This window comes from Pongo abelii, chromosome 11 (assembly GCF_028885655.2).
Source record: "Pongo abelii isolate AG06213 chromosome 11, NHGRI_mPonAbe1-v2.0_pri, whole genome shotgun sequence".
Taxonomy (NCBI): domain Eukaryota; kingdom Metazoa; phylum Chordata; class Mammalia; order Primates; family Hominidae; genus Pongo; species Pongo abelii.
In genome coordinates, this window is record NC_071996.2 from 141,406,590 (window position 1) to 141,427,505 (window position 20,916).

Here is a 20,916-nt window from a genome sequence, read left to right on the forward strand (position 1 = left end):
AGAAAGGGTGGCTCAAGCCAGAGAGTCCCTGGATATGGAGGGCGAGTGATGGCTGCAGAAAGATGCAGGTTCTTCTCCCCCACTGTGACTGGCCATCGCCTAGTGCAGGATGTACGGTGGCCCTGTCCCAGGGCTGTGCTGGCAGCCACCCTTCCCCACTAGCTGTGCTGCTCTCACATGGCACGGCCTCTGGCTGCCAGGCCTGTGCTCGGGCCTGCATTTCCCTTGTGCACTTCTCTCCACCCAGCCCTCAGGACTCTCTGGGCTGCATTTTGTCCAAAGTCCTTTGTCTCCTTACTTGCACTGCAGCTGAGGCAAGTGTCCTTTGTTCCGTATGGCTCCTGTATTGTGGCGCTCATGTTATTGAGAGTTTTAGAGGTCACCCCCTAGATTCACCAATTGAAGGGCAGGGCTTGTCGATCTAACAGTGTCTTGCACATAGGGACACAAATGTCTGTTAAATGAAGAAAGTAGGGATGCCAGGCCACCCGATGGGGTGTATCTCCTAGGGTTCAAGAAGAAGGGCTAATCGAGTCAAGAGAATGTGTGCCCTCCCCCACCATCTCACCCCTCACTCAGAACACTTGGGGCCCCTGCACAGGTGGTAGGCATGTTGGCCCTGAGTGCCCTCCCAGCCTGTGTTAGAAGAACCAGTGGATGACCTCGCTGGTCAGCTGTCTCCCCTTCTCTAAGCTTACTGCAGGTGGCAGCAGCCTCTCAGCCACAGACTGTTGTTCCCTTTCCTAGGAGGAAACGTTGGTCACTCAGCAATGCTGTGTGCTTGCAGCTTTCACCACAAAAGAGACAGCTGTGGCCGCAGCACCAGGGTGGTGATTCTTCCCCCTCCAAGGGCAATGGTGCATTCCTTAGCACAAGTATATATTTACTGTTGCTAAGAGTTCTCGGAACAGGATAATACAAGAAGGAACCACTGCAAGTGAAATCCAGCCACTAGTAATGCCCTGAGAGGCCAGGCCTGTGCCTCCCAGAACCTGCTCCTCCGCAGGCTTCCCCGGCCCATCTCCAGAGCGCCCTCCTCTCACCACTTTACATAAACGAATGTACCCAAGATCCCCCATCAGTTCCCCATGCAGCTGCCAGAGTGCCCCCAAAGCAAACCTCATCTCAGGACTCTGTGGCCAGGCCCTCATCACAGCCTCCTGCCAGGCTGTCGCTACCTACCCATAAACAGCAAGACTCCCAGGCCATCTCAGTACCCCCCAAAGAGCCCTGTTCCCTCCAGCCCCACGGCTTCTGTTCACCTGCCGTGCTGTCCCCGCCTCTGCCCACCCACTCATCGTGCAGATCTGGAGCAGCATTCCAGGGCCTGGTAAATGTGCGCCATTTTGGGTTACTACGGGTCTCGCCAGGCACGGCGGCGAGTTTTGCCCCCCACGCTCCCCAGCGCCTGCACCTGGGCGGAGAGGTAGATAACGCTGGGAGATCTTAGCTTTTTGCAAGGCAAACACCAGGCAGGAACGCCCAGAACCTCGGAGGTGCCGCTCACGCTGAGTCGTCTAGGAGACCCTCCCTAGTTTAAAAAGTGTTTATTTGCTCGGAGAACATTTCAGGAGGCCCTCCTGGGAGTCCAAGTGTGCCGCCCCCCGGGAGGGGCCTGGAGACGCCCGCGCGGCCCCCCTGCAAGGTTTTACCGGCCCTGGGCGCCCCCGGCCCCGGCACCCACCCGGGGAGCCGCAGTGGGCCGGGCCGCGCGGCCGCCACCTCCCACCGCTCCCGCCCCCGGCGCGTCTCCTCCGGGCCCGCGCCGCGGCGGGCTCAGTCCTCAGCGGGGCGCGTGGCGAGCGGACTCGACTCGGCACCGCTGTGCACCATGGCCCGGGCCCTGTGCCGCCTCCCGCGGCGCGGCCTCTGGCTGCTCCTGGGTGAGTAGGGCCAGGGGTCCCGGCCGAGCTCCCTTCCCCCGGCCAGCCGGTGTCCTCTAGGGGAGAGGAGGGGAGCGGGTGGGGGCGGGCGCACCGATCCGCTACCCTTGAACGCGGGCCGCCCGGGTTCCAGGCGGGAGGCCCCAGGGCACAGGGGAGGCAAAGGGCTTGGACTGGTGTTGCGCTTCTCGCCGGGGAAGGGACGGCTTTGGGGACGTCGGAGAGCGGGCATTCTGGAAAGCGTGGGGCGAGTCAGCCCTGCACACTGGAGAACTAGTTTTCAGAAGGAAAAACGGGACGCGGGGTTCCCCAGCCCCGCACCTCGTTTCTCAGGCTGTGCGCCGCGGTGACTGCCAGCGCAGGCTCCCTTCCCTAGGCCGTCCCGCGTTGCAAAACCTGCAGACAGGCACCTTGCAGAAGACGCAGTGTTCGGGAATCAGAACCACAGCCGGTTTGTATGGAAATTAGTCAACACTGACAATCTGTCGCATGCAGCAGTTGCCTGTTTGCAAATCACGTCTTTTGCAGAAATGAGGCCAGCCCTTTTCGGGACATTTCGATCGCTTTTTTTCTTTTTTTCTTTTGGTTTGCTTGTTAACTTGGCACCTTTGGCTAATAGAAATTTAAAGAAAGACGGGTCCCTTGGTGAAGTGGTGGAACATGTGTGGCTTTCCACTTGGAGGGAGAAGTGGAGATTATCAGCAGCCCCATGGCCACAGGTACTGGCCACACACTCGGCAAGAAACCGTCCTATTCACTTCCCTTGTCTGTAATGTGTTCCTAAAATACTAACTCAAGCCCCTCCTAAACCGCTTTGGTTATTGCATTGTTCCGTGTATTTAGCTACCTTTTAACGGAAACTGAGTAGGTTACTGGCGTGGGAGAACCCAGTGCCCCTGGGAAGGCCGGCGCAGTTGTTTCTGGTATGTGTGGCGTTTCCCCAGAAACAGTGATGTTGGTCAGAGGCACCTGCCACACAAGACCTCTTTGGCGCTGGCACTGGGCAAGCAGTGACCACCGGCGCTGTTGTAGCTGGGGGAGCAGTTCATGGCCCAGCGAGGAGAGGGGCCAGGGCTTCTTGGGAGCCATGGCTTTCTGGTCCCTATTTGTAAACCTCTCCAAGGGGTGGCAGATCTGCATAGAATCCTCAGAGGCCGATATAATATAATCTGAAAGCAGATCTTGCCACTTTAGAGTTTTGGCTGAAGTTACGTGGAAAGCAAAATCTCGGAGTAATTTTATTCTCTCCATTTGGCTTAACATGGCCTTCACTGTTTTCGTTTCCTAAGAAACAAACATTTCTTTGTTAGCAAGGCAGAGAGCTGGGTTGTGGAATATTTTTTGCATAAATAACCAAATAAATGTTCTTTACTAGTGTCCAGAGGCTGCACCCTCTAAAGCTTGTGTAAATAAAACACTATGCCACGATCACATATAAATACCTTCCTTGTTTACCAAGAAAACTATTTATGTTCTGCCGAAAGTCCAAAGTCCTGTAATTGTAACATTATTTTGAGTGGCCTGGCTAATGTTATATCTTGGAAGAACAAACAAAACTTTATGAGGTTATCGGTAAATTAATGTCATTGGAGCCCAGCTGTACTTAGTAGAATTACTGAGCACAGGCTGTTTCCTTCCCAAGCTGTAGCACTAGCCAGATCTCCTTGGTGATGAAGATTTTGCTACCCAGAATGGCAATGTGGAATTTTTTAAGTACTCTAGTTTACAGATTTAAGAACTTATCTGTGACAATTTTACAATCAAGCTACTTGTCTTAGGTAGTTATTAAGAATCTCACAATCCGGCCAGGCATGGTGACTCACGCCTGTAATCTCAGCACTTTGGGAGGCTGAGGTGGGTGAATCACCTGAGGTGAGGAATTTGAGACCAGCCTGGCCAACATGGTGAAACCCCGTCTCTACTAAAAATACAAAAAAATTAGCCAGGCATGGTGGCAGGCACCTATAATCCCAGCTACTTGGGAGGCTGAGGCAGGAGAATCACTTGAACTTGGAAGGCAGAGGTTGCAGTGAGCTGAGATCATGCCACTGCACTCCAGCCTGGGTGATAAGAGTGAAACTCCATCTCAAAAAAAAAAAAAAAAAAAACTTGGGATCCATATATAGTATATATAGTTCTTTTCCCTCTGAGCATCCTGTGTACTCTTCTGTTTACTGGAGACTCTACATGCATTCTTGAAGGTTTGTGTATAGACACCGAAAAGCTGTTCGTTAATCAGGAAAGAAGGATGCGTTAGAAGTGTTAGAAGCCCCTGGTTTTCTGAGTCCATCTTCACTCAGGGAATGCTGGCTGGTGCTGTCACACATGAACTCAGTCATCTGTTCTAGGAAACGCATGCCTTCCTTGGCTGTCTTGTTGGGAGCTAGGGGTTTTTTTAATGGCTGCGGTGGCATTTTAATGAGTGCAGTGGCATATAATTGAAATATATGACTTTATATAAATACAAGAATTGGAATGACGGGGACATCACAGGAAATGCTATGTGACTGCTTCAGATTGCCATGCGGTTTTAAATCTGGACACAGTTCTCATGCCAAAGTCCAAATCGGAAGGATTCTTATTCACTAATCAACTCAGTGTGTTTGTTCACCCTCTCTGTGTGTTTGGCTGCAGGAAGAAATTTCTGGATTTTTGTCTTCCTTCCATAGGCGCATGCCTGTCAGTGTGCTTATTACCAGTCCGAGGCCAGGGCTGTTGAGAAACATTTATATCCATGGTGCAAATGGTAGATTCAGCTTCAGGAAAGGTTTTAGGTGGAATCTTTACTTAAGGCTAGTTGGAAAAGTCTGTGCTGATTTTTTTTCCCCAGAATGAGCCCATTTCATAGCTTCTAATCATTTACAACTGGCGTCTGGCTGACTGTGTGATGCAGGTGCCATGTGTAGTGTGAATTCCAGCGGAAATGCTGAGCCCAGAGAGTGAAGCCCCTCGGGCTTGCCTGCCAGTGCCCCCACCAGTGCCAGTGCCCCCGCCCCCAACTCAGGCCTAGAACCTCTCTTTCCTGATGGTCTTTGTGGTATGGTGGGCTGGCCCTTAGTGGGCCCTGAGCCAGCCCTGGCCATCCAGATGGTCCCAGGGAGGAGACTGGCCTCAGGCTGGACAGTCAGTGTTCTGCTGGAACCACGGGGAAAAGCTGCGTCTTTCCTCCAGGCTGGATCTGAGTGGGGCTGCCACAGTCTACCCTGTGAGCCACAGGGGAGCACCTGTCCGTGACACAGACAGAGCACTCCTGACGCCTTTTGAGCCCCTAGATCGAGCTCATGGGGTACACATTTCCATCATGTGACCCATAACGTTTGAGATGGGTGTCTGTCCCTTGCAGGGACGGCAGGCTCAGGGGGCTCCCAGAATGGTGTACCTGGGGGACTGTGGGACTCCTGCCCAGCAGCCTCCTCCTCCACTGGGGACCCAGGGAGGCCTCCTGAAGGAGGAGGTGCTGCAGCCAAGAAGACAGTGGGAGCTGGGAAGGGGACAGGGGAGCCTGGGCTGCAGTGGCCCTGGTGACTCCTGCACCTGCTGGACCGTGTGCCCACTGCCCCTGCCCATCAGTTTCTTGGTGGCAAATGAAGAGGCAGAGATGGTGCTGCCAGGGCACTGTCCAATTCCCAGCCTGCCATACCCCCTGCCTACCTCTGACACATCCCACAACAGACACATGAAGCCCTGGAGGGATGTCCTCATCCCCAGCGCTCTCTGCTCCAGAACAGGAGGACCCCCAGCTGGGTGATGTTCCCGGAGGACCTGTTTCTCCTTGGTGAGGAGGGTGCATCAACACGGCCACCATAGGAGGGCTCCCAGCCCAAACAAAATCATATTCACTTCACCAAATGATGTTATTGTGTTCAGGAAAAATATTTTTTTCCTAAGATGGTTTATTTCAGTAATTTCTGGGGCATCCAAAAGGTATCACTTTAACCATCTTTTAAATCACGGCTTCTGGGTGGCTTTGTTGGAGCAGGGTCCAGGGGGACACACTAGCCAGATGTGGCAGGAGTGCAGGGCTATGGGTCTGAGTCACAGCCCCCCAACTCTGCGTTCTCAGCTCTCTCAATGACTCTTCACCGTGCTCCGAGAGTGCTTCACTCCCTCCCATGTGCAGTCACACGGTGGATTCTCTGGGACCAAGAACCAGAATCCCAAAATCCCAGGCCCCGGCCGTCCACTCTGCCCTCCACCAGGGTTAGCACCACCTCCACCCCTCACAGGGACAACTGCCCAGCCTCCCAGAACCCCCACCCCACCCACCACCCCAGGGACAGGGGGTCTTCCTCTGTGCCCCCAGCAGACCCTCAGGGTACGTTAGTGTCACCCCCACACATGCCATGTTCAGGCCCCCACACCTTGGCTCCAGGGAAGCAGCTCCTGAATTAGCCCAGAGTTCTGGAAAACCACGGCGGCAGCTGGGAGGCAGAGTGACCTGGCCCGTGGCCTGGGCCAGCTCACTCCAGGGGGTGGGGTACAGCTGGCCCAGGAAGCCCTGCCCCCTGTTCTCCCAGACCACGTACCCCCACACGAGTCTCAGGAAGGAATGTCTTGAGTCTGACACCACCTGGGAGGAGAAAAGTCAGTGATTTGCCCAACCATGCAAGTGTTTGCATCGTAAGGCCTGCCGCTGTCGGGTACCCTGGCCCCGGGCGGGGAGGGGAAGAGGCCTCGAAAGCACTGCCTCTTCAACAGACACCTGGTGACTGACACCCGGGTTGGCTCTCTCTGCAGGGATTTTCTTGCCGCTGGAGGAGACAGTTGTGAGAGGGAAGCAGGAGAGGTGGGTGGATGAGGGAATGCTGAGAAAGCGCTGCACCGTTTCTCCTGGAAACACCCATCTGCCACCTCACACGTGGGACACACAGGGTCAGGACTCTCACACACGTGGGACACACAGGGTCAGGACTCGGAGGGGGCAGAGGCCAGGGGTGCACAGCAGCCTGCTACGGTAGGGTGTCCTGCACAACCCAGGGCAGCCCCCCCAGAGGATGATCCCACACCAAATGTCCACAGTGCTAAGGCGGGGCAGCCCTGCTGCATGTCATCCATGTAGACATGTGGTGCCACTTAAATGCAGCAGGAAATAAACAGGAGACCACGGAGCAGAGCCCTGAGGAGCAGCGGCAGCACAGTCCAGAGGGCAGAGGGCAGAGGGCAAGGACGGTTGTGCAAAGGCCCTGCTTTTTGGAAGTTCCTGGAAGCCTTTTTGACTGAAGCATGGTGGGGAAGAGGGCTTTGAGCCGAAGCTGGTGCTGGAGGAAAGACCCATTCTCTAAGGATTCAGATCTCGTTCCTAGGGCAGTGGGAAAACCTTGAAGGACATTAAAGGGGGTGACAGGACAGAAGGTGTGGTTTAAAGGAGCCCTCAGCTGTGGCCCCCAGCATGGGCAGGAGGCCAGGCAGGTTCAGGGAGTGGGAGGGTTCCAGGGAGTCCTGGAAGCGAAAGTGATGGACTCCAGTCCCTGGGCCTGGATGCGGGAAGTGAGGCAGTGCTGAGGAATGAAGAACAGCACCTGGCAGAGCTCCTGGGGGAGCAGGGAGGGGAGGGGAGAAGAGAGGAGGGGAGGGGAGGGGAGGGGAGAAGAGAGGAGGGGAGGGGAGGGGAGAAGAGAGGAGGGGAGGGGAGGGGAGAAGAGGGGAGGGGAGAAGAGAGGAGGGGAGGGGAGGGGAGAAGAGAGGAGGGGAAGGGAGGGGAGGGGAGAAGAGAGGAGGGGAAGGGAGGGGAGGGGAGAAGAGAGGAGGGGAGGGGAGGGGAGAAGAGAGGAGGGGAGGGGACAGGAGGGGAGGGGAGGGCAGGGGAGAAGAGAGGAGGGGAGGGGAGGGGAGGGCAGGGGAGAAGAGAGGAGGGGAGGGGAGGGGAGAAGAGGGGAGGGGAGGGGAGAAGAGGGGAGGGGAGGGGAGAAGAGGGGAGGGGAGGGGAGGGGAGAAGAGGGGAGGGGAGGGGAGAAGAGGGGAGGGGAGGGGAGAAGAGGGGAGGGGAGGGGAGGGGAGAAGAGAGGAGGGGAGGAGAGAGGAGGGGAGGGGAGAAGAGAAGAGGGGAGGGGAGGGGAGAAGAGAAGGGGAGGGGAGAAGAGAAGGGGAGGGGAGAGGAGGGGAGGGGAGGGGAGAGGAGGGGAGGGGAGAAGAGAGGAGGGGAGGGGAGGGGAAAGAGAGGAGGGGAGGGGAGGGGAAAGAGGAGGGGAGGGGAGGGGAAAGAGGAGGGGAGGGGAGGGGAAAGAGAGGAGGGGAGGGGGGGGAAGAGAGGAGGGGAGGGAAGAAGAGAGGAGGGGAGGGGAGGGGAGAAGAGGGGAGGGGAGGGGAGGGGAGAAGAGAGGAGGGGAGGGAAGAAGAGAACAGGGGAGGGGAGGGGAGAAGAGGAGGGGAGGGGAGGGGAGAAGAGAGGAGGGGAGGGGAGAAGAGAGGAGGGGAGGGGAGGGCAGGGGAGAAGAGAGGAGGGGAGGGGAGAGGAGGGGAGGGGAGAAGAGAGGAGGGGAGGGGAGGGGAAAGAGAGGAGGGGAGGGGAGGGGAGAAGAGAGGAGGGGAGGGGAGAAGAGAGGAGGGGAGGGGAGGGGAGGGGAGAAGAGAGGAGGAGAGGGGAGGGGAGAGGAGGGGAGGGGAGGGGAGAAGAGAGGAGGGGAGGGGAGGGGAGAAGAGAGGAGGGGAGGGGAGAGCAGGGGAGAAGAGAGGAGGGGAGGGGAGAGCAGGGGAGAAGAGAGGAGGGGAGGGGAGAGGAGGGGAGGGAAGAAGAGAGGAGGGGAGGGGAGGGGAAAGAGGAGGGGAGGGAAGAAGAGGGGAGGGGAGAGGAGGGGAGGGGAGGGGAGAAGAGAGGAGGGGAGGGGAGAGGAGAGGAGGGGAGGGGAGAAGAGAGGAGGGGAGGGGAGAAGAGAGGAGGGGAGGGGAGATGACACCCCAGGCCACAGCCAGGGCTGCCAGGAAACACGGGAGCCCCAGGCAAACTGGAATTTCAGATAAACAAGGAGTGTAAGCCTGTCTCATACAGCATCGGGGACATACATCAAAAACCACCGTTTCTTTTAGATGCAGATTTCGCAAGGCATCCTGTCATTTGCTGCACCTGGCAGCCCTGTCCTCAGCAGCCACATGGGGTTCAGCGTTCCCCTTGGATTCTGAGGGGTGATGGTATGTAGGCAGAAGTCTGTGCAAATCTAGGGTTCAGAAAGAGGTATGGCCAAGAGAGGTGTTTCTGGCGGCAGCAGGGCCTGGACGATGTCAAATCCTTGCTTGGAGGGGTGACCAGTGAGAGTGGGTGGAAACAGGCCCAGGCTCCTTGTGAGAGGCCAAAGAGGACGGCCTGGGAGAACAGAGAAGGAAACAGGCCCCAGGCACCACTGGGCACCTTGACATGATTGGTGGTGGGGGCAGGGTCCTTTGCGGGAGAGGCAGCAGCGAAAGCTGCCCTTAGGAGGCAGCGAGGAGGTGAAACCAGAGAGCATGCCTGTGTAGGTTTCCTCCAGTGCCTTATGGTTGTAAATACACAAACCTTTGATGCATCTGGAATTTACCTTAATTTCCTAGCAATTTTTATCAACGGCTAAATATTTGGGGGATTTTCATGGTAATTGCACTGAATGTATTAACCGGTCAGGGAGGATTAAATCAAGACCACCGGCTCAAGAAACAGCAGTCTGTTCCTCCACCCCCACGGCTGCTTCCAGGCCCCTCAACAGAGATTTCGCTTCTCCTGCAGATGACTCATTCAGTGTCTAGGAATCCGGTGCTTTGTGGCCGCTACCATGAGTGGGATATTTTCCCCCATTTTATTTTCTAGCTGGTCATCGCTGGGCTAGGAGGAAGCTCCTCTTCTGTGTGTTTGTTTTGTGACTGTTGTCACCCTGTGCCTGTTTTTTATTTTAGTTTTTTGGCTTCCTGCTTGGTTCTTCAGGCCAGTCATAAGGTCACCCGTAACCTAGGGTGGTCCTACCACCTCTTAACAATTTTCCCTGTTTTGTTCTCCAGTCGTACTGTGTTGGAGAGTGACTCACTGCTGAGTAGGGGAGTGACAGCAGCTGCCTTCCTTTGCTGCTGGCGATGGCAATACAAGTGACCCTTGAACAACGCAGGGGTGGGCCGCTGACCCCCCACATGGTTAGAAATTCGAGTGTAGCTCTTGACTCCCCCAAAGCTTAATGACTAATAGCCTACTGTTGAGCAGAGGCCTTACCAATAACATTATCAGTCAATTAACCCATATTTTGTATGTTACATGTATGTATACTGTGTTCTTTTTTTTTTTTTTCTTGTTTTGAGACTGAGTCTCACTCTTTTGCCCAGGCTGTAGTACAGTGGTGCGATCTTGGCTCACCAAAACCTCCAACTCCCGGGTTTAAGTGTTTCTCCTGCCTTAGCCTCCCCAGTAGCTCAGATTATAGGTGCCCGCTACCATGCCTGGCAAATTTTTGTATTTTTGGTAGAGACAGGGTTTCACTATCTTGGCCAGGCTGGTCTCAAACTCCCAACCTCAAGTGATCCACCCGTCTTGGCTTCCCGAAGTGCTGGGATTACAGGCGTGAGCCGCTGTGCCTGGCCTATACTGTATTCTTAGAATAAAGTAAGCTAGAGAAAAGAACGTTATTAAGAGAATTAGACCCAGCATGGTGGCTCACGCCTGTAATCCTTGCATTTTGGGAGGCCAAGGTGGGAGGATCGCCTGAGCCCAGGGGGTGGAGGTTGCAATGAACCAAGATCACACCACTGCAATCCAGCGTGGGCAATAGAGTGAGATCCCATGTCAAAAAAACCCACAGAAAATAGATATACTTTTCATTAAGTGTAAGTGGATCATCATAAGGTCTTCATGCTGAGGAGGCCAAGAAGGAGTCGCTAGAGGAGGGGTTGGTCTTGCTGCCTCAGTGGCGGCAGAGGTGGAAGAAAAGCTTCACGCAGGTGACCCACGCAGTTCAGAGCCATGTGGTCAAGAGTTAACACCTGAAACCGTCTGTCTTTCTCCTTTGGGGCCAGATGCTTTTTTATTGTATTTTTGTGGGGGTGAGGGTGGGAGAGGGATGGAGAATGCATCTTCTTCCCGTGTGTAAAGTAAGCTTTTGTCATGTGAAGGAAAACCGTTCGATGTGATACAGCAACCTGCCCAGCTGGACATTGCCTCGGTGCTGGCAGGCCGCTGGCACTGGCGAGGCTGTGACACAGAAGTGGTCAGAGGCTGCGAACCTACCATGTTTCTGGGATGAATGGAGTGTTTCCTCATTCCTGTGCAGCCTTTCAGCAGTCTCAGGTGTCTGTTGGCCACTGTTTGTTCTGAGTGTGGTTTCGTTCTTCCTGAATGAGCTTGCTCTGTACTTTCCCTTGGGAGTTTTAGTACCAGCATTGGGTTTTCTTCCCAAGATACAGGTTGTGGACCTTTATTCTTTCCCTGTGTGCTAGGACAGTCAGGATGATGGAAATAAGCAGTTCCTTGAAGATCTAGAGGGTCTTCATTTTCACCTGCAAAACCACTGGGGCCAGGCTCCTTTTCATGGTGTAGATAATTGGCAACCTTTTCAGTATCTTTCTGGTGTTATTGGTCCCCTTGGGTTTTCTGTCTTTTTTTTTTTTTTGGATGGAGTCTTGCTCTGTCGCCCAGGCTGGAGTGCAGTGGAGCGATGTCAGCTCACTGCAACCTCCACCTCCCAAGTTCAAGTGATTCTCCTGCCTCAGTCTCTCAGGTAGCTGGGATTACAGGTGCCTGCCACCACGCCCAGCTAATTTTTGTATTTTTAGTAGAGATAGAGTTTCACCATGTTGGCCAGGCTGCTCTTGAACTCCTGGCCTTAGGTGATCCACCTACCTCAGCCTCCCAAAGTGCTGGGATTACAGGCGTGAGCCACTGCACCTGGCTGGGGTTTTCTGTGTCTTGTAGCAATGATGTTGTTTTACATTTTCCTCTGAAGTTGTTCATTTTATCCAACATATCATTATGTGGACAATTATTTTTCTAATTCCCTCTACATCTGTGAACATTTGTCCTTTTTAGTGCAATTTTGTGAATTCGTATTTTCATGTTATTTCTTGATCAGAATGGACAGTGGTTAATCTGTGATTAGTCTCTTCCCCACTGATTCCCCGCGCCTCCACCCCCAGAAAAAAAAACAGTTCCTGAGTTTACTTACTCTACACTTTTTCTTGAATGCCTAACGCATTTGTTTTTGTTCTTTCTGGAGTGGGAATGAAACGTCATCTGTTCACTGCTTGGCAGCTTGGCTGGATCCCCTGAGTTTTCCTCTGCCTTGTGCTCATTGTTGATATTTTCTGGATTCTCTGTATTTGTGGTTTCTGTTTCCTCTTTAGCACGTGAATTGTTTGGAAGCAAGTTTTTACAAACCTCAGGGGCTCCGGCTTTTTGGTTTCTCTCCCGATACTCATTGCTAGTTTTATTGCACTGTGGTCAGGGACAGAGCAGGAAACACAACCATGACTTAGTGTGCATTGCGGGTTCTTTCTTGGTCTTGCAAATTTTTCGTGTTGTAAATGGCCCATAAGCCCGGGGGAGGAGTGTGGCGTTTTTATGCTTCCATCCTAGTCATCGTATTAAATTTAATACTTAGGGCCTCCTTATCCTTATTTTCGTCTTCCCCATCCATGCGCATTGTGTGAAAACCCTGCACTGCGTTTGTGATCCTGCCTGCTTTCCCTGGGCACGTGTTGCTGCGTGTTCGTGCGGGGGAGAGGATGGGGAATTCCATATGTGACCTGCCGGTCACAGCTGCATGGTGACTTCTTATAGCATAACCTCTGTCCCGGTCATTGCTTTTTTAATTGTGGTAAAGTATACACCACATAAAATGTACCATCTTACCTATTTTTAAGTGTACAGTTCTATGCCACTAAGCACACTCACATTGCTGTACAACCATCGCCACTATCCATCTCTAGAAGTTTTTTCATTTTGCAAAACTGAAACTCGGTCCCAGTTAAACACTAACCCCCTGTGATTTACCACCTCCCCCAGCCCCTGGGACCCACGATTCTACTTTCTGTCTCTGACTACTCTAGGAATCTGTATAAGTGGAATCATACAGCATTTGTGACTGGCTCATTTCACTTAGCCTGATGTCCTTAAGGTTCTTCCGTGTTGTAGTGTGAATTGGAATTTCCTTCCTTTTGAAGGCCAAATGATATTCCACTGTTATGGATAGACCACACTGTTTATCCATTCATCCATGGACACGTGGGTTGCTTCCACTTCTGGCTGTTGTGAATCAGGCTGCTGTGAACATGGGTGTTCAGATATCTCTGTGAGATCCTGCTTCCAGTTCCTTTGGGCGTATACCCAGGGCATACACCCCGGATCATCAGGTGGTTCTGTGTTTAATGTTTTGAGGAGCTGCCACAGTGCTTCCCTAGTGGCTGTGGCATCGTGCGTTCCCACCAGCAGTACACAAGGCTCTGGTTCTCAGGGGCCGTGTGAGGCCACCTCTGCCACGCCGCAGGCTCCCCGGCACGCGGTGGGGAACCCAACCTTGGAGAGCTGAGCCGGGGAAGAAAAAACATCTCCACAACCTTGGCAAAACTTGTGATTTTGTTTTCGACGGTAGCCATTCTAACGGGATTGAGGAGCCATTCGTTACTTCACAGGTGGACAGCAGCAGCTTTGTCGGGGACAACATTGTGGTTTCTCGTTGTCTAGTCTTTTGTCTGTGTCATGTCCCGCCACCCACCTTTTGGATGTTCCCCGGAGTCACTTAGCTCTTTGACCTGGTTTAGCATCCGGTTTTCTTGTGGATTTTAATGTTGTTTACCAAATCCTAGGGCCTGCCCTGAGGGCCTGGTGACCCTGGGCAGGCCGTTTCCCATCCCGTGCAACTCTGATCTGCAGGATGGGGTGGTGTGGGAGCACCCATGTCCTGGCCTGAGGACTCTCCAGGCCTCCGTGGGGGCGGTAGCAGGGCCTGGCCCATGCGGCGCCCTGGTGCTGCTCACCCACCTTTCTGGCGTTAAGAAGTGTGCTTGGAGCTCATCTAACATCTTATTTTCCATTTTCTGTTTCTTAATACTTACAGGGGCTTCCTACTTTTTCTCCGGGCCTGTATTTTCCTTGTTCTTCTCTGGTAATTTGGAAGGTAGACAGTCAGTTTTTAGTTCAACCTGTGTTTTATGACTTCAAAAAAAAAATGAGGATTTCTTGGCTTGTCAGCTTCAGAAATGAAGAGTGCCTGTTGACAATGTGTAGAATTTTACTGAATGGCAGTCGTGGGCAGGACCAAGGCTGGGGAGAATGGAGGGTGCTGTGTGCATTCAGGGGTCTTCCACCAGGTTCCTGAGGTTGGAGGTGAAGCTGGAGGCTGCCACAGTTATCCAAGTGAGGACTTGGAAGGGCCTGGGCATTTCCAGTAAGAGTGGGCAACACAGATGCAAGAGAGGGACAAAGAACTGTGCACAGCACCCCCATCCAGCACAAAGCAGGCACTTCGTGGGGGTAGAGGCTCTGAGCCCGAGAGAGGGGACAGTGGACTGGAATGCAGTGCTTTGCTGTCTTTGAGGACCAAAATCAGATGACAGGTGGAGGAGAATCTACTTGGTGGAGGCTTTGGCAGGGTAAGCAGCTGTGTGGGTGGGAGAGGAACGACCCGGCCCTGGCCCACGGCCCCGAGGATCTTTCCTCTTCTCGCAACCGCCCCTGCACTGGCTGCTCAGAGGTGTCAGCGGATGGCAGGAGTTTCTCAGCCTGGGCTTGAGAAGTTGGAATGAGAGGGTCTTGCCAGAGGAAGGAGAGCACCTTGGGGCTTCAGCCAGCTGACCCTTGGAGAGACAGGGCTTTAGACGGAGCAGGGGCAGGGAGAGGGGGAGCTCAGACAGCTGAGTGCTTTCACTCTAGAGGATGTCAAGTTTGACCTGGAGGGATGCACTGGGGAGATATCCCGGCCACACAGGAAACGCCGGGCCATAGTTGACACTTCATGCAGGCACTGGCATGCCTGAAACGGACCAGGCCATGCAGGGAGCAGATGCTCACCGGGGACAGAGGCCTCGCAACCCACCAGGGACATATCGTGGCAACTGAAGGGGCCCTGTTGAGGAGAGCTAGATGTCAGGGAGACAGGAGCAGGTGTTCCTATGGGCTGGGGAGCTCCGGGTTCCTCCACCGTCCCCCACCCCAACTCCCTTGGGCCCTGGGCACTTTCACCCTCTGGGACAGTCGTCCCCAACTCTCTTGGTCCTGCCCCTGCCAGTAAAATAATCTGGACATGCTCCTCCAGGATTTGCTTATAAATTAGACCCCTGTGTCACTGCGCTATGTGTTATAAAATGAATGCAAAAATACGCTTCTTTAAGCCCAGGAAGTCAAGGCTGCAGCGAGCCAAGAGAACGCCAGTGCACTCCAACCTGGGCAGCAGAGTGAGACCCTGTCTCAAAAAAATAAAGAAAGAAAACCACTAGATATGGTGATGGTTGTACAACTTAGTGAATTTACTAAAAATCATTGAATTGTCTATGTAAAATGGGTGAATTTGTGGTATATAAATTATACTTCAATAAAGGCGTGTTTTAGAAGAGAAAAAATATAGGCTTCTTTGAAAGGAGGGATGCTGAGAATAGTTTACTACAGTCACGACCATCTTTCCACCCTCCTGCGATGGTATCATCCATGCCTTAAGGACGTTAGTGGTTCTTAGCGGGGGCTTCAGGATTGAGTGTGGATCGAGCCTGTGCTTAGATGGACGATGCCAGCCCCTCGGCCAAGGAGGGCCTGGCACGGGGAGGAGAGGCAGCTCGGCAGCCTATTCTTGGCTTGCCCTGGTGCTGCCAGGGGCACCTCATGCTCTCTCCAGTCCATGCCCCTTTGCGAAAGTCGTCCACTCAGTGACGGTGACGATGGCCACACATCCACTCTCCCAGGGCCCCTGTGCTGTTGGGCATTAGGGGTGGCCAGGTGACTGTCCAGGTCGTGGGACTCACACGTGCCCAGTGAGAGCCCCCGAAGCCACTCCTGGGAAGCCTGAGGGAGGCAGACACCCTGAGGAAGCCCATCTGCAGCCGGGGCTCCTGGCCAAGGGTCTCAGAGCCTCCACAGACATGGGTCACCCACAGCCTTTGGGGCAGGTGTTGGGGTCTCCACAAGAGGTCACTGACCTCACCATGCCTCCCACGTGTTCTGAAATGAGCGTGCCAGGGATTGCATCCAGGCTGTACCACTCCTGGGCTGTGTGACTCTAGGCAGGTTACTTAACCTGTCTGAGCCCCTCTGTCCCTGCCATAATGGTTATTTGCAAAGATAAATAGGCTAATGGTGGCCAGGCACTGTGGCTCACGCCTGTAATCCCAGCACTGTGGGATGCTGAGGTGGGACGATGCCCAGGAGTTCAAGACCAGCCTGGACAACGTGGGGAAACCCCATCTCTACAAAAATGGAAAAATTAGCCGGGTGTGGTGGCATGTGCCTCTGGTCCCAGCTACTCGGGAGGCTGAGGTGGAAGGATTGCCTAAGGCCAAGGAGGTCAAGACTCTGTGGTAAGCCATGATTGTGCTGCTGCACTCCAGCCCGGGCAACAGACCAAGACCCTGTCTCAAAATCAAATAAAATAAACAGGCCAATGGGTGTAAGGGGCTTAGGCCTGGACTTGGCCTGTGAGCTGCGGCTATCAGCATCCTGGACTGGCTGGTGGGAGGGGAGCAGGGAGGCTTCAGGAATTTGCATGAACTTGACCTAGAACCCGACCTGCACTCTCCGTTTAGCCACCACTCCAGCTGGGAGGAGGACAGTGATGGGGTCTGAGATTCTCTCTCTACAAACCTAAAATACACAGCTGCAGAACTGGCCTCTCCTGTCCCATGCGGCATAGACCAAACACAGGCGCCAAGTGCATTTGCCGAGTTTGAGACCCATCAGCTCTGTGCCCCTTGTCTCCTTAGAAAGCCCAAACACCTGATGAGCAGTGTCCAGGGGTCCCCTGTGGGGGGCCCGGCTGCCCCGTCCTTCTGTCCCCACCCTGTCACTTTGCTTGAGGGGCCCTCCACCTTTGGGGTACCTGCTATGTATGCTTATTTCAGGGGCACTGTCCTGCTGTGGAGAAGGAAGCCGTTGCTCTGAACCCCCCCCAAGCAACACTGAGTTCCTAACTTATGCACAGCTAGCTCGAGGGAAGGTTCCTGTCTTAACACGCCGAGTGCTGAGTGAGGAACGCAGCCGTCTACCCAGCAACCTCTGCATGCGGCTTTTGAAAGACAAGAGTTATGAGTGATTACATTTGCAGTCACACAGAGGAATGGAACCCATTTGGCCCTGAATGGGTTGTTTTAAAACTTTGGCAATTTTATCCTGTTTTAAAACTTTGATGTTACCTCTCTCTCCAAGGAAAGAAACCACATCAGGCTCGTTTAAGAAAAACTCAAGCATTCTTCGCCTGTACCTAAAAAATGAAAGCCTGGTTTCCAGATTTGCCTGAACAGCTGCCCCTGGCCTCATCCCAGCTGTGGGACTCTGGGCTCCCACAGAGTGGGAAAGAAAGGGCAGCATTGATCGGGGAGGGCTCTGTCCCTAAGGAGCAAGGGAAAATGGGCTGGATATGGCAGTCCCGCCCCTTGGGAGGCAGAGTGGCTCTAAGAGAGGTGGGGGATGCAGCATCCAGGAGGGACCAGCCCAGAGCCAGGCCAGGGTCAAGGCCACCGGACCAGCCCTGCAGCCAGACCAGGACAGGGGGCTGCACAGGTGATGGAAGCTAGAACTGGCTCGGCTGCTGGACAGGAAGGCCCAGTAGGTTGGGGGCAGGCAGCTGCTCTGGACAGCCCAGGGGACAGCAGGAGATTGACCTGAATTTGACAGGGAGGGACACCCTGTGGCCTGGGGTGAAGGGACCACTGTCATTGTTTCTGGCCCCTGCACCTGCACTCCCTTCGCTTGTTGGAGACTCCACCAGAAGGAGCAGCTCGGCCTCCGCACGGGGACTGGCTCCGCAGGGTGGTTGTGCAGACCCCGCTTCCCAGACCCTGCTGGGGACTTGGAAGCCACCAGGGTCCCTTTACCAGATCCTCCACTGCTCACACCAGCCCCAGTTGGTTTCTGTTGCGTGCAGCCAAGGATCCCAACTGAGGCACAGACGTGCCTGTTCATCTTCATTTGTCCTAAAAGCGGCTCTTCCAAAGCAGGAGGGGAGTCTGCAGTGGTTCATGACTCTGACACCCAATCTTTGCACTCCACGCAGGACAGCCTGAGGCACGCTTGCTTCACTCCCGGGCAGAATGGCCGCTGAGAAATCCGGGCATGGCCATCTTACTTGCTGGCTCATTTGACAAATATTAATGTGCAAAGCTGCTGGGTGCCAGGCAGGCTGTGCACATGTCAGAAAGGAGTGGGAGATGAGAGGGCGGCCAAGAGGGTTCTGAGAAAAGAAAGAGACTCTCCACCAGCCCTGAGTGAGGCTCTGAGGAAATGGGCTGGGGGGCAGGCTTCCCATAGGTAGGGTCAGCCGGGGGCCTCTTGGAGGACAGGGCAGCGGAGGAGGGCAGGTGGGACTGGGACCCAGGATTCACCAGAGAAAGGCAGTGGACGGGGGCAGGATGCCAGGAGCAGTGAGGGGTAGGGGACAAACAGAGGGACGATTCTCCAATTGCAGCTGGACAGGCAGCCTGGAATTCTTTCCCTGAGTTGACGAGTCAGTGTCTGAGCCCTCCTGAGCTCCTGGGAGCTCCTGGGGCATCACTGTCCACAGCAGGTGGACTTTCCTAGGGGACATTTTGATGGGGCAGGTGTCAGAAATAGCCCCTTCTCCAAGGCTGCCCTGACTGGGGGTGAAAGAAGCCCCCAGGGTAGGGGGTGCATCCACAGCGGGCCCAGCCAGCCCCTGGGTGCACTCACGGTGCTCGTATGGACATGGTGGGGACACACCTGTGCTGTCGGGAAGCAGCATGGACTCAGGTGGGTACAGAGCCTCCTGAGGTGTCCCCGGGGTGCCGGGGGTGGGGGGCTGTTCTGCCCTCAGCCTTCCCGGGGCAGATGCAGCTCCCTCTGTGGCCACAAACTCCAATGCTGGGCACTCATGCCAGGGGTCGAGGGTGGGTGACCCACTGGAGTGAGGTGGGGGGACTCTGTCTCGCTTGCCAGCAGGTCCTGTCCTGAGCTCCTCCGTGGGGCTTTTTCCAACTCCCAGCCTTCCTTGCAGGCCTGACCACACCCACATCACTCCCTGGCTTCCGGGGCTAAACATCCCTGATTCAACACACCTGGCTCTTTGGGAGCCACTCATGGCCTCGGCCCGGTGCAGGGCTCAGCCTCTCTGGTCAGCACTCTGCTCTCTCTAGCAGCTGTGGGCTGGGCCAGTGCCCAGGTGTGCAGTGTGTGGGATCCGTTCACCCTGACACCAGCCATTGGGCCTGGAGTGGTGCTCTGCGAGAGCACCCCCACCCCACCCCGCATGGCCACCTGCTCGCCCTCCCCCAGGTGCACCTCCAGGAACATCAGGCCCTTCCCTGTGCTTCCCGCCTCCCATCTGGTGCCCAGCCCCACAGCCCCAGGAGCGGCCAAGTGCTCTCTGGTCCATACCACTTCCGGCCATGGGACCTGGGGCCCAGTTCTGAACCCCGAAGCCTCAGTTCCCCCATCCGTAAATTGCTGATCGCAGTCAGATCCACTTTGAGATGGCTGTGTGTGAAGAGCTCCGGGGTGCCCGGTGCATCAGGCATCTCCAGTTCCTCTGCGTTTTACTTAGCAGTCCGAGGGGCCCCTCGAGCTCACACCCCTCTCTGGGCCACATGCCAGAGACTGGTACTCCAGAACCCCTCGCCCAATCTGCCTGCCCAAGGGCAGCCCCCTCTCCTTGGGTGGGCTCCCTGGGCCCAAGGCTGCAAGGGGCAACTTGGTGTCCTCACTCACGAGGCCCAGGGGGCCAGGCGGTGGGCTGCAGGGGCTGGGTGCCCCCAGCGTCTCCCAGGGCAGCGCTGGCCTCCCAGTGCCAAGCTCCTTCCAGGAATTTGGAAGGGCCAGGCTGGTAGGGGTGGGGCTGGGGGTCCCCCCTGGGCAGAGGATGTGGCCTGGGGGGAAAAGGAGGGGGACCTGGGGACAGTGGGAGGGCCAGGAGCCAAGCCCTAAACAGGGAATGCAAAGCCCCTGCCCCCAGCTGCCCTACGAGGTAGCCAAGAAAGAGAGGCTCAGCCTGAGGAGGAAGAAGAAGCCTGGTGGGTGGGGGACCAAGGGCCATGCTCTCCCCGCCCGCCCCCAGCCAGTAGTGAGCTACAGGGGAAATGAGTGAATCCTGATTCTGTGTGGGGCACCGCTGGGCAGGTCACTTTTGCCCTGGTGTATGGCTCAAGGCAGGAGGAGGGAGCACAGTTCATGCTTCCGTTTGTCAGCTGGGTTCATAGCCCGCAGATATTCAGACACGAGATGTGCCTGCAGCTCCCGGGCTGGGGGGCACAGCCCAGCCCAGCCCATCCCCAGGTACCTGTGGAACAGGGGCAGCCAGGGACTGTCTCCAGACCCCTCTCATGCCGCCCATGCCTGGGGGCAGCCCGGTGGCATAATTGTGGGACGGAAAGTGCCCTGGCCCAAGCTGGCACGGGCACTGAGGGCCAAGCCACCCTTAGCAGGCAGGGAGGGCCTTTGCCAGGTCACAGAACGATTGATGAAGAGCGTCCGCTTGGAGCTGCAGTCGCCCTCTCCAGGGGTTGCTCAGAGGCCCCGTTCTCATGGAGCCCGGGCTGCAGGGGGCGGGCGGGCTGGCAGTGATGCTCCTAGGCCTCTGCTGCAGCCCATCATCTCTTCACGGTCATGTCTGTTTCAGCCCATCACCTGTTCATGGCCACTGCCTGCCAGGAGGCTAACTACGGTGCCCTCCTCCAGGAGCTCTGCCTCACCCAGTTCAAGGTAGACATGGAGGCCGTCGGGGAGATGCTGTGGTGTGACTGGGGCAGGACCATCAGGTGAGTCCCATGGCCCCTGGTGGGCAGGACACGGCTGGGGAGGGAGAGGGGGCAAGCGGGGGAGGAGTGGACCACGTGGGGGCTGTGGAAGATCCTTTCTAGACCCCGGAAGGGTTCTTCCCCCAGTGGGGGGGTGGGGGGGGCCGACTGAAGACAGAGGAGGGAGGCGGGGGCTGGTGGC

The 20,916-nt window shown here is 55.5% G+C and overlaps 1 protein-coding gene and 1 non-coding gene across 2 annotated transcripts in view; both read left to right on the plus strand.

Annotated features, from left to right (window-relative positions):
* The first annotated feature begins 1,778 nt into the window (after positions 1 to 1,778).
* The window catches only part of RAMP1 (receptor activity modifying protein 1), a 54,022-nt gene continuing 34,884 nt past the window's right edge, over positions 1,779 to 20,916 (plus strand). The window contains exons 1-2 of the mRNA XM_024243150.3: positions 1,779 to 1,883; positions 20,597 to 20,735. Coding sequence (XP_024098918.1) covers positions 1,832 to 1,883; positions 20,597 to 20,735 — 191 coding nt within the window. The 5' untranslated portion in view covers positions 1,779 to 1,831. The remainder of the gene's footprint in view (positions 1,884 to 20,596; positions 20,736 to 20,916) is intronic.
* Positions 13,282 to 13,360, plus strand: LOC112132469 (small nucleolar RNA SNORD55/SNORD39). Its single transcript, XR_002914235.1, has one exon. It is a non-coding gene; the product is annotated as a small nucleolar RNA SNORD55/SNORD39 (small nucleolar RNA).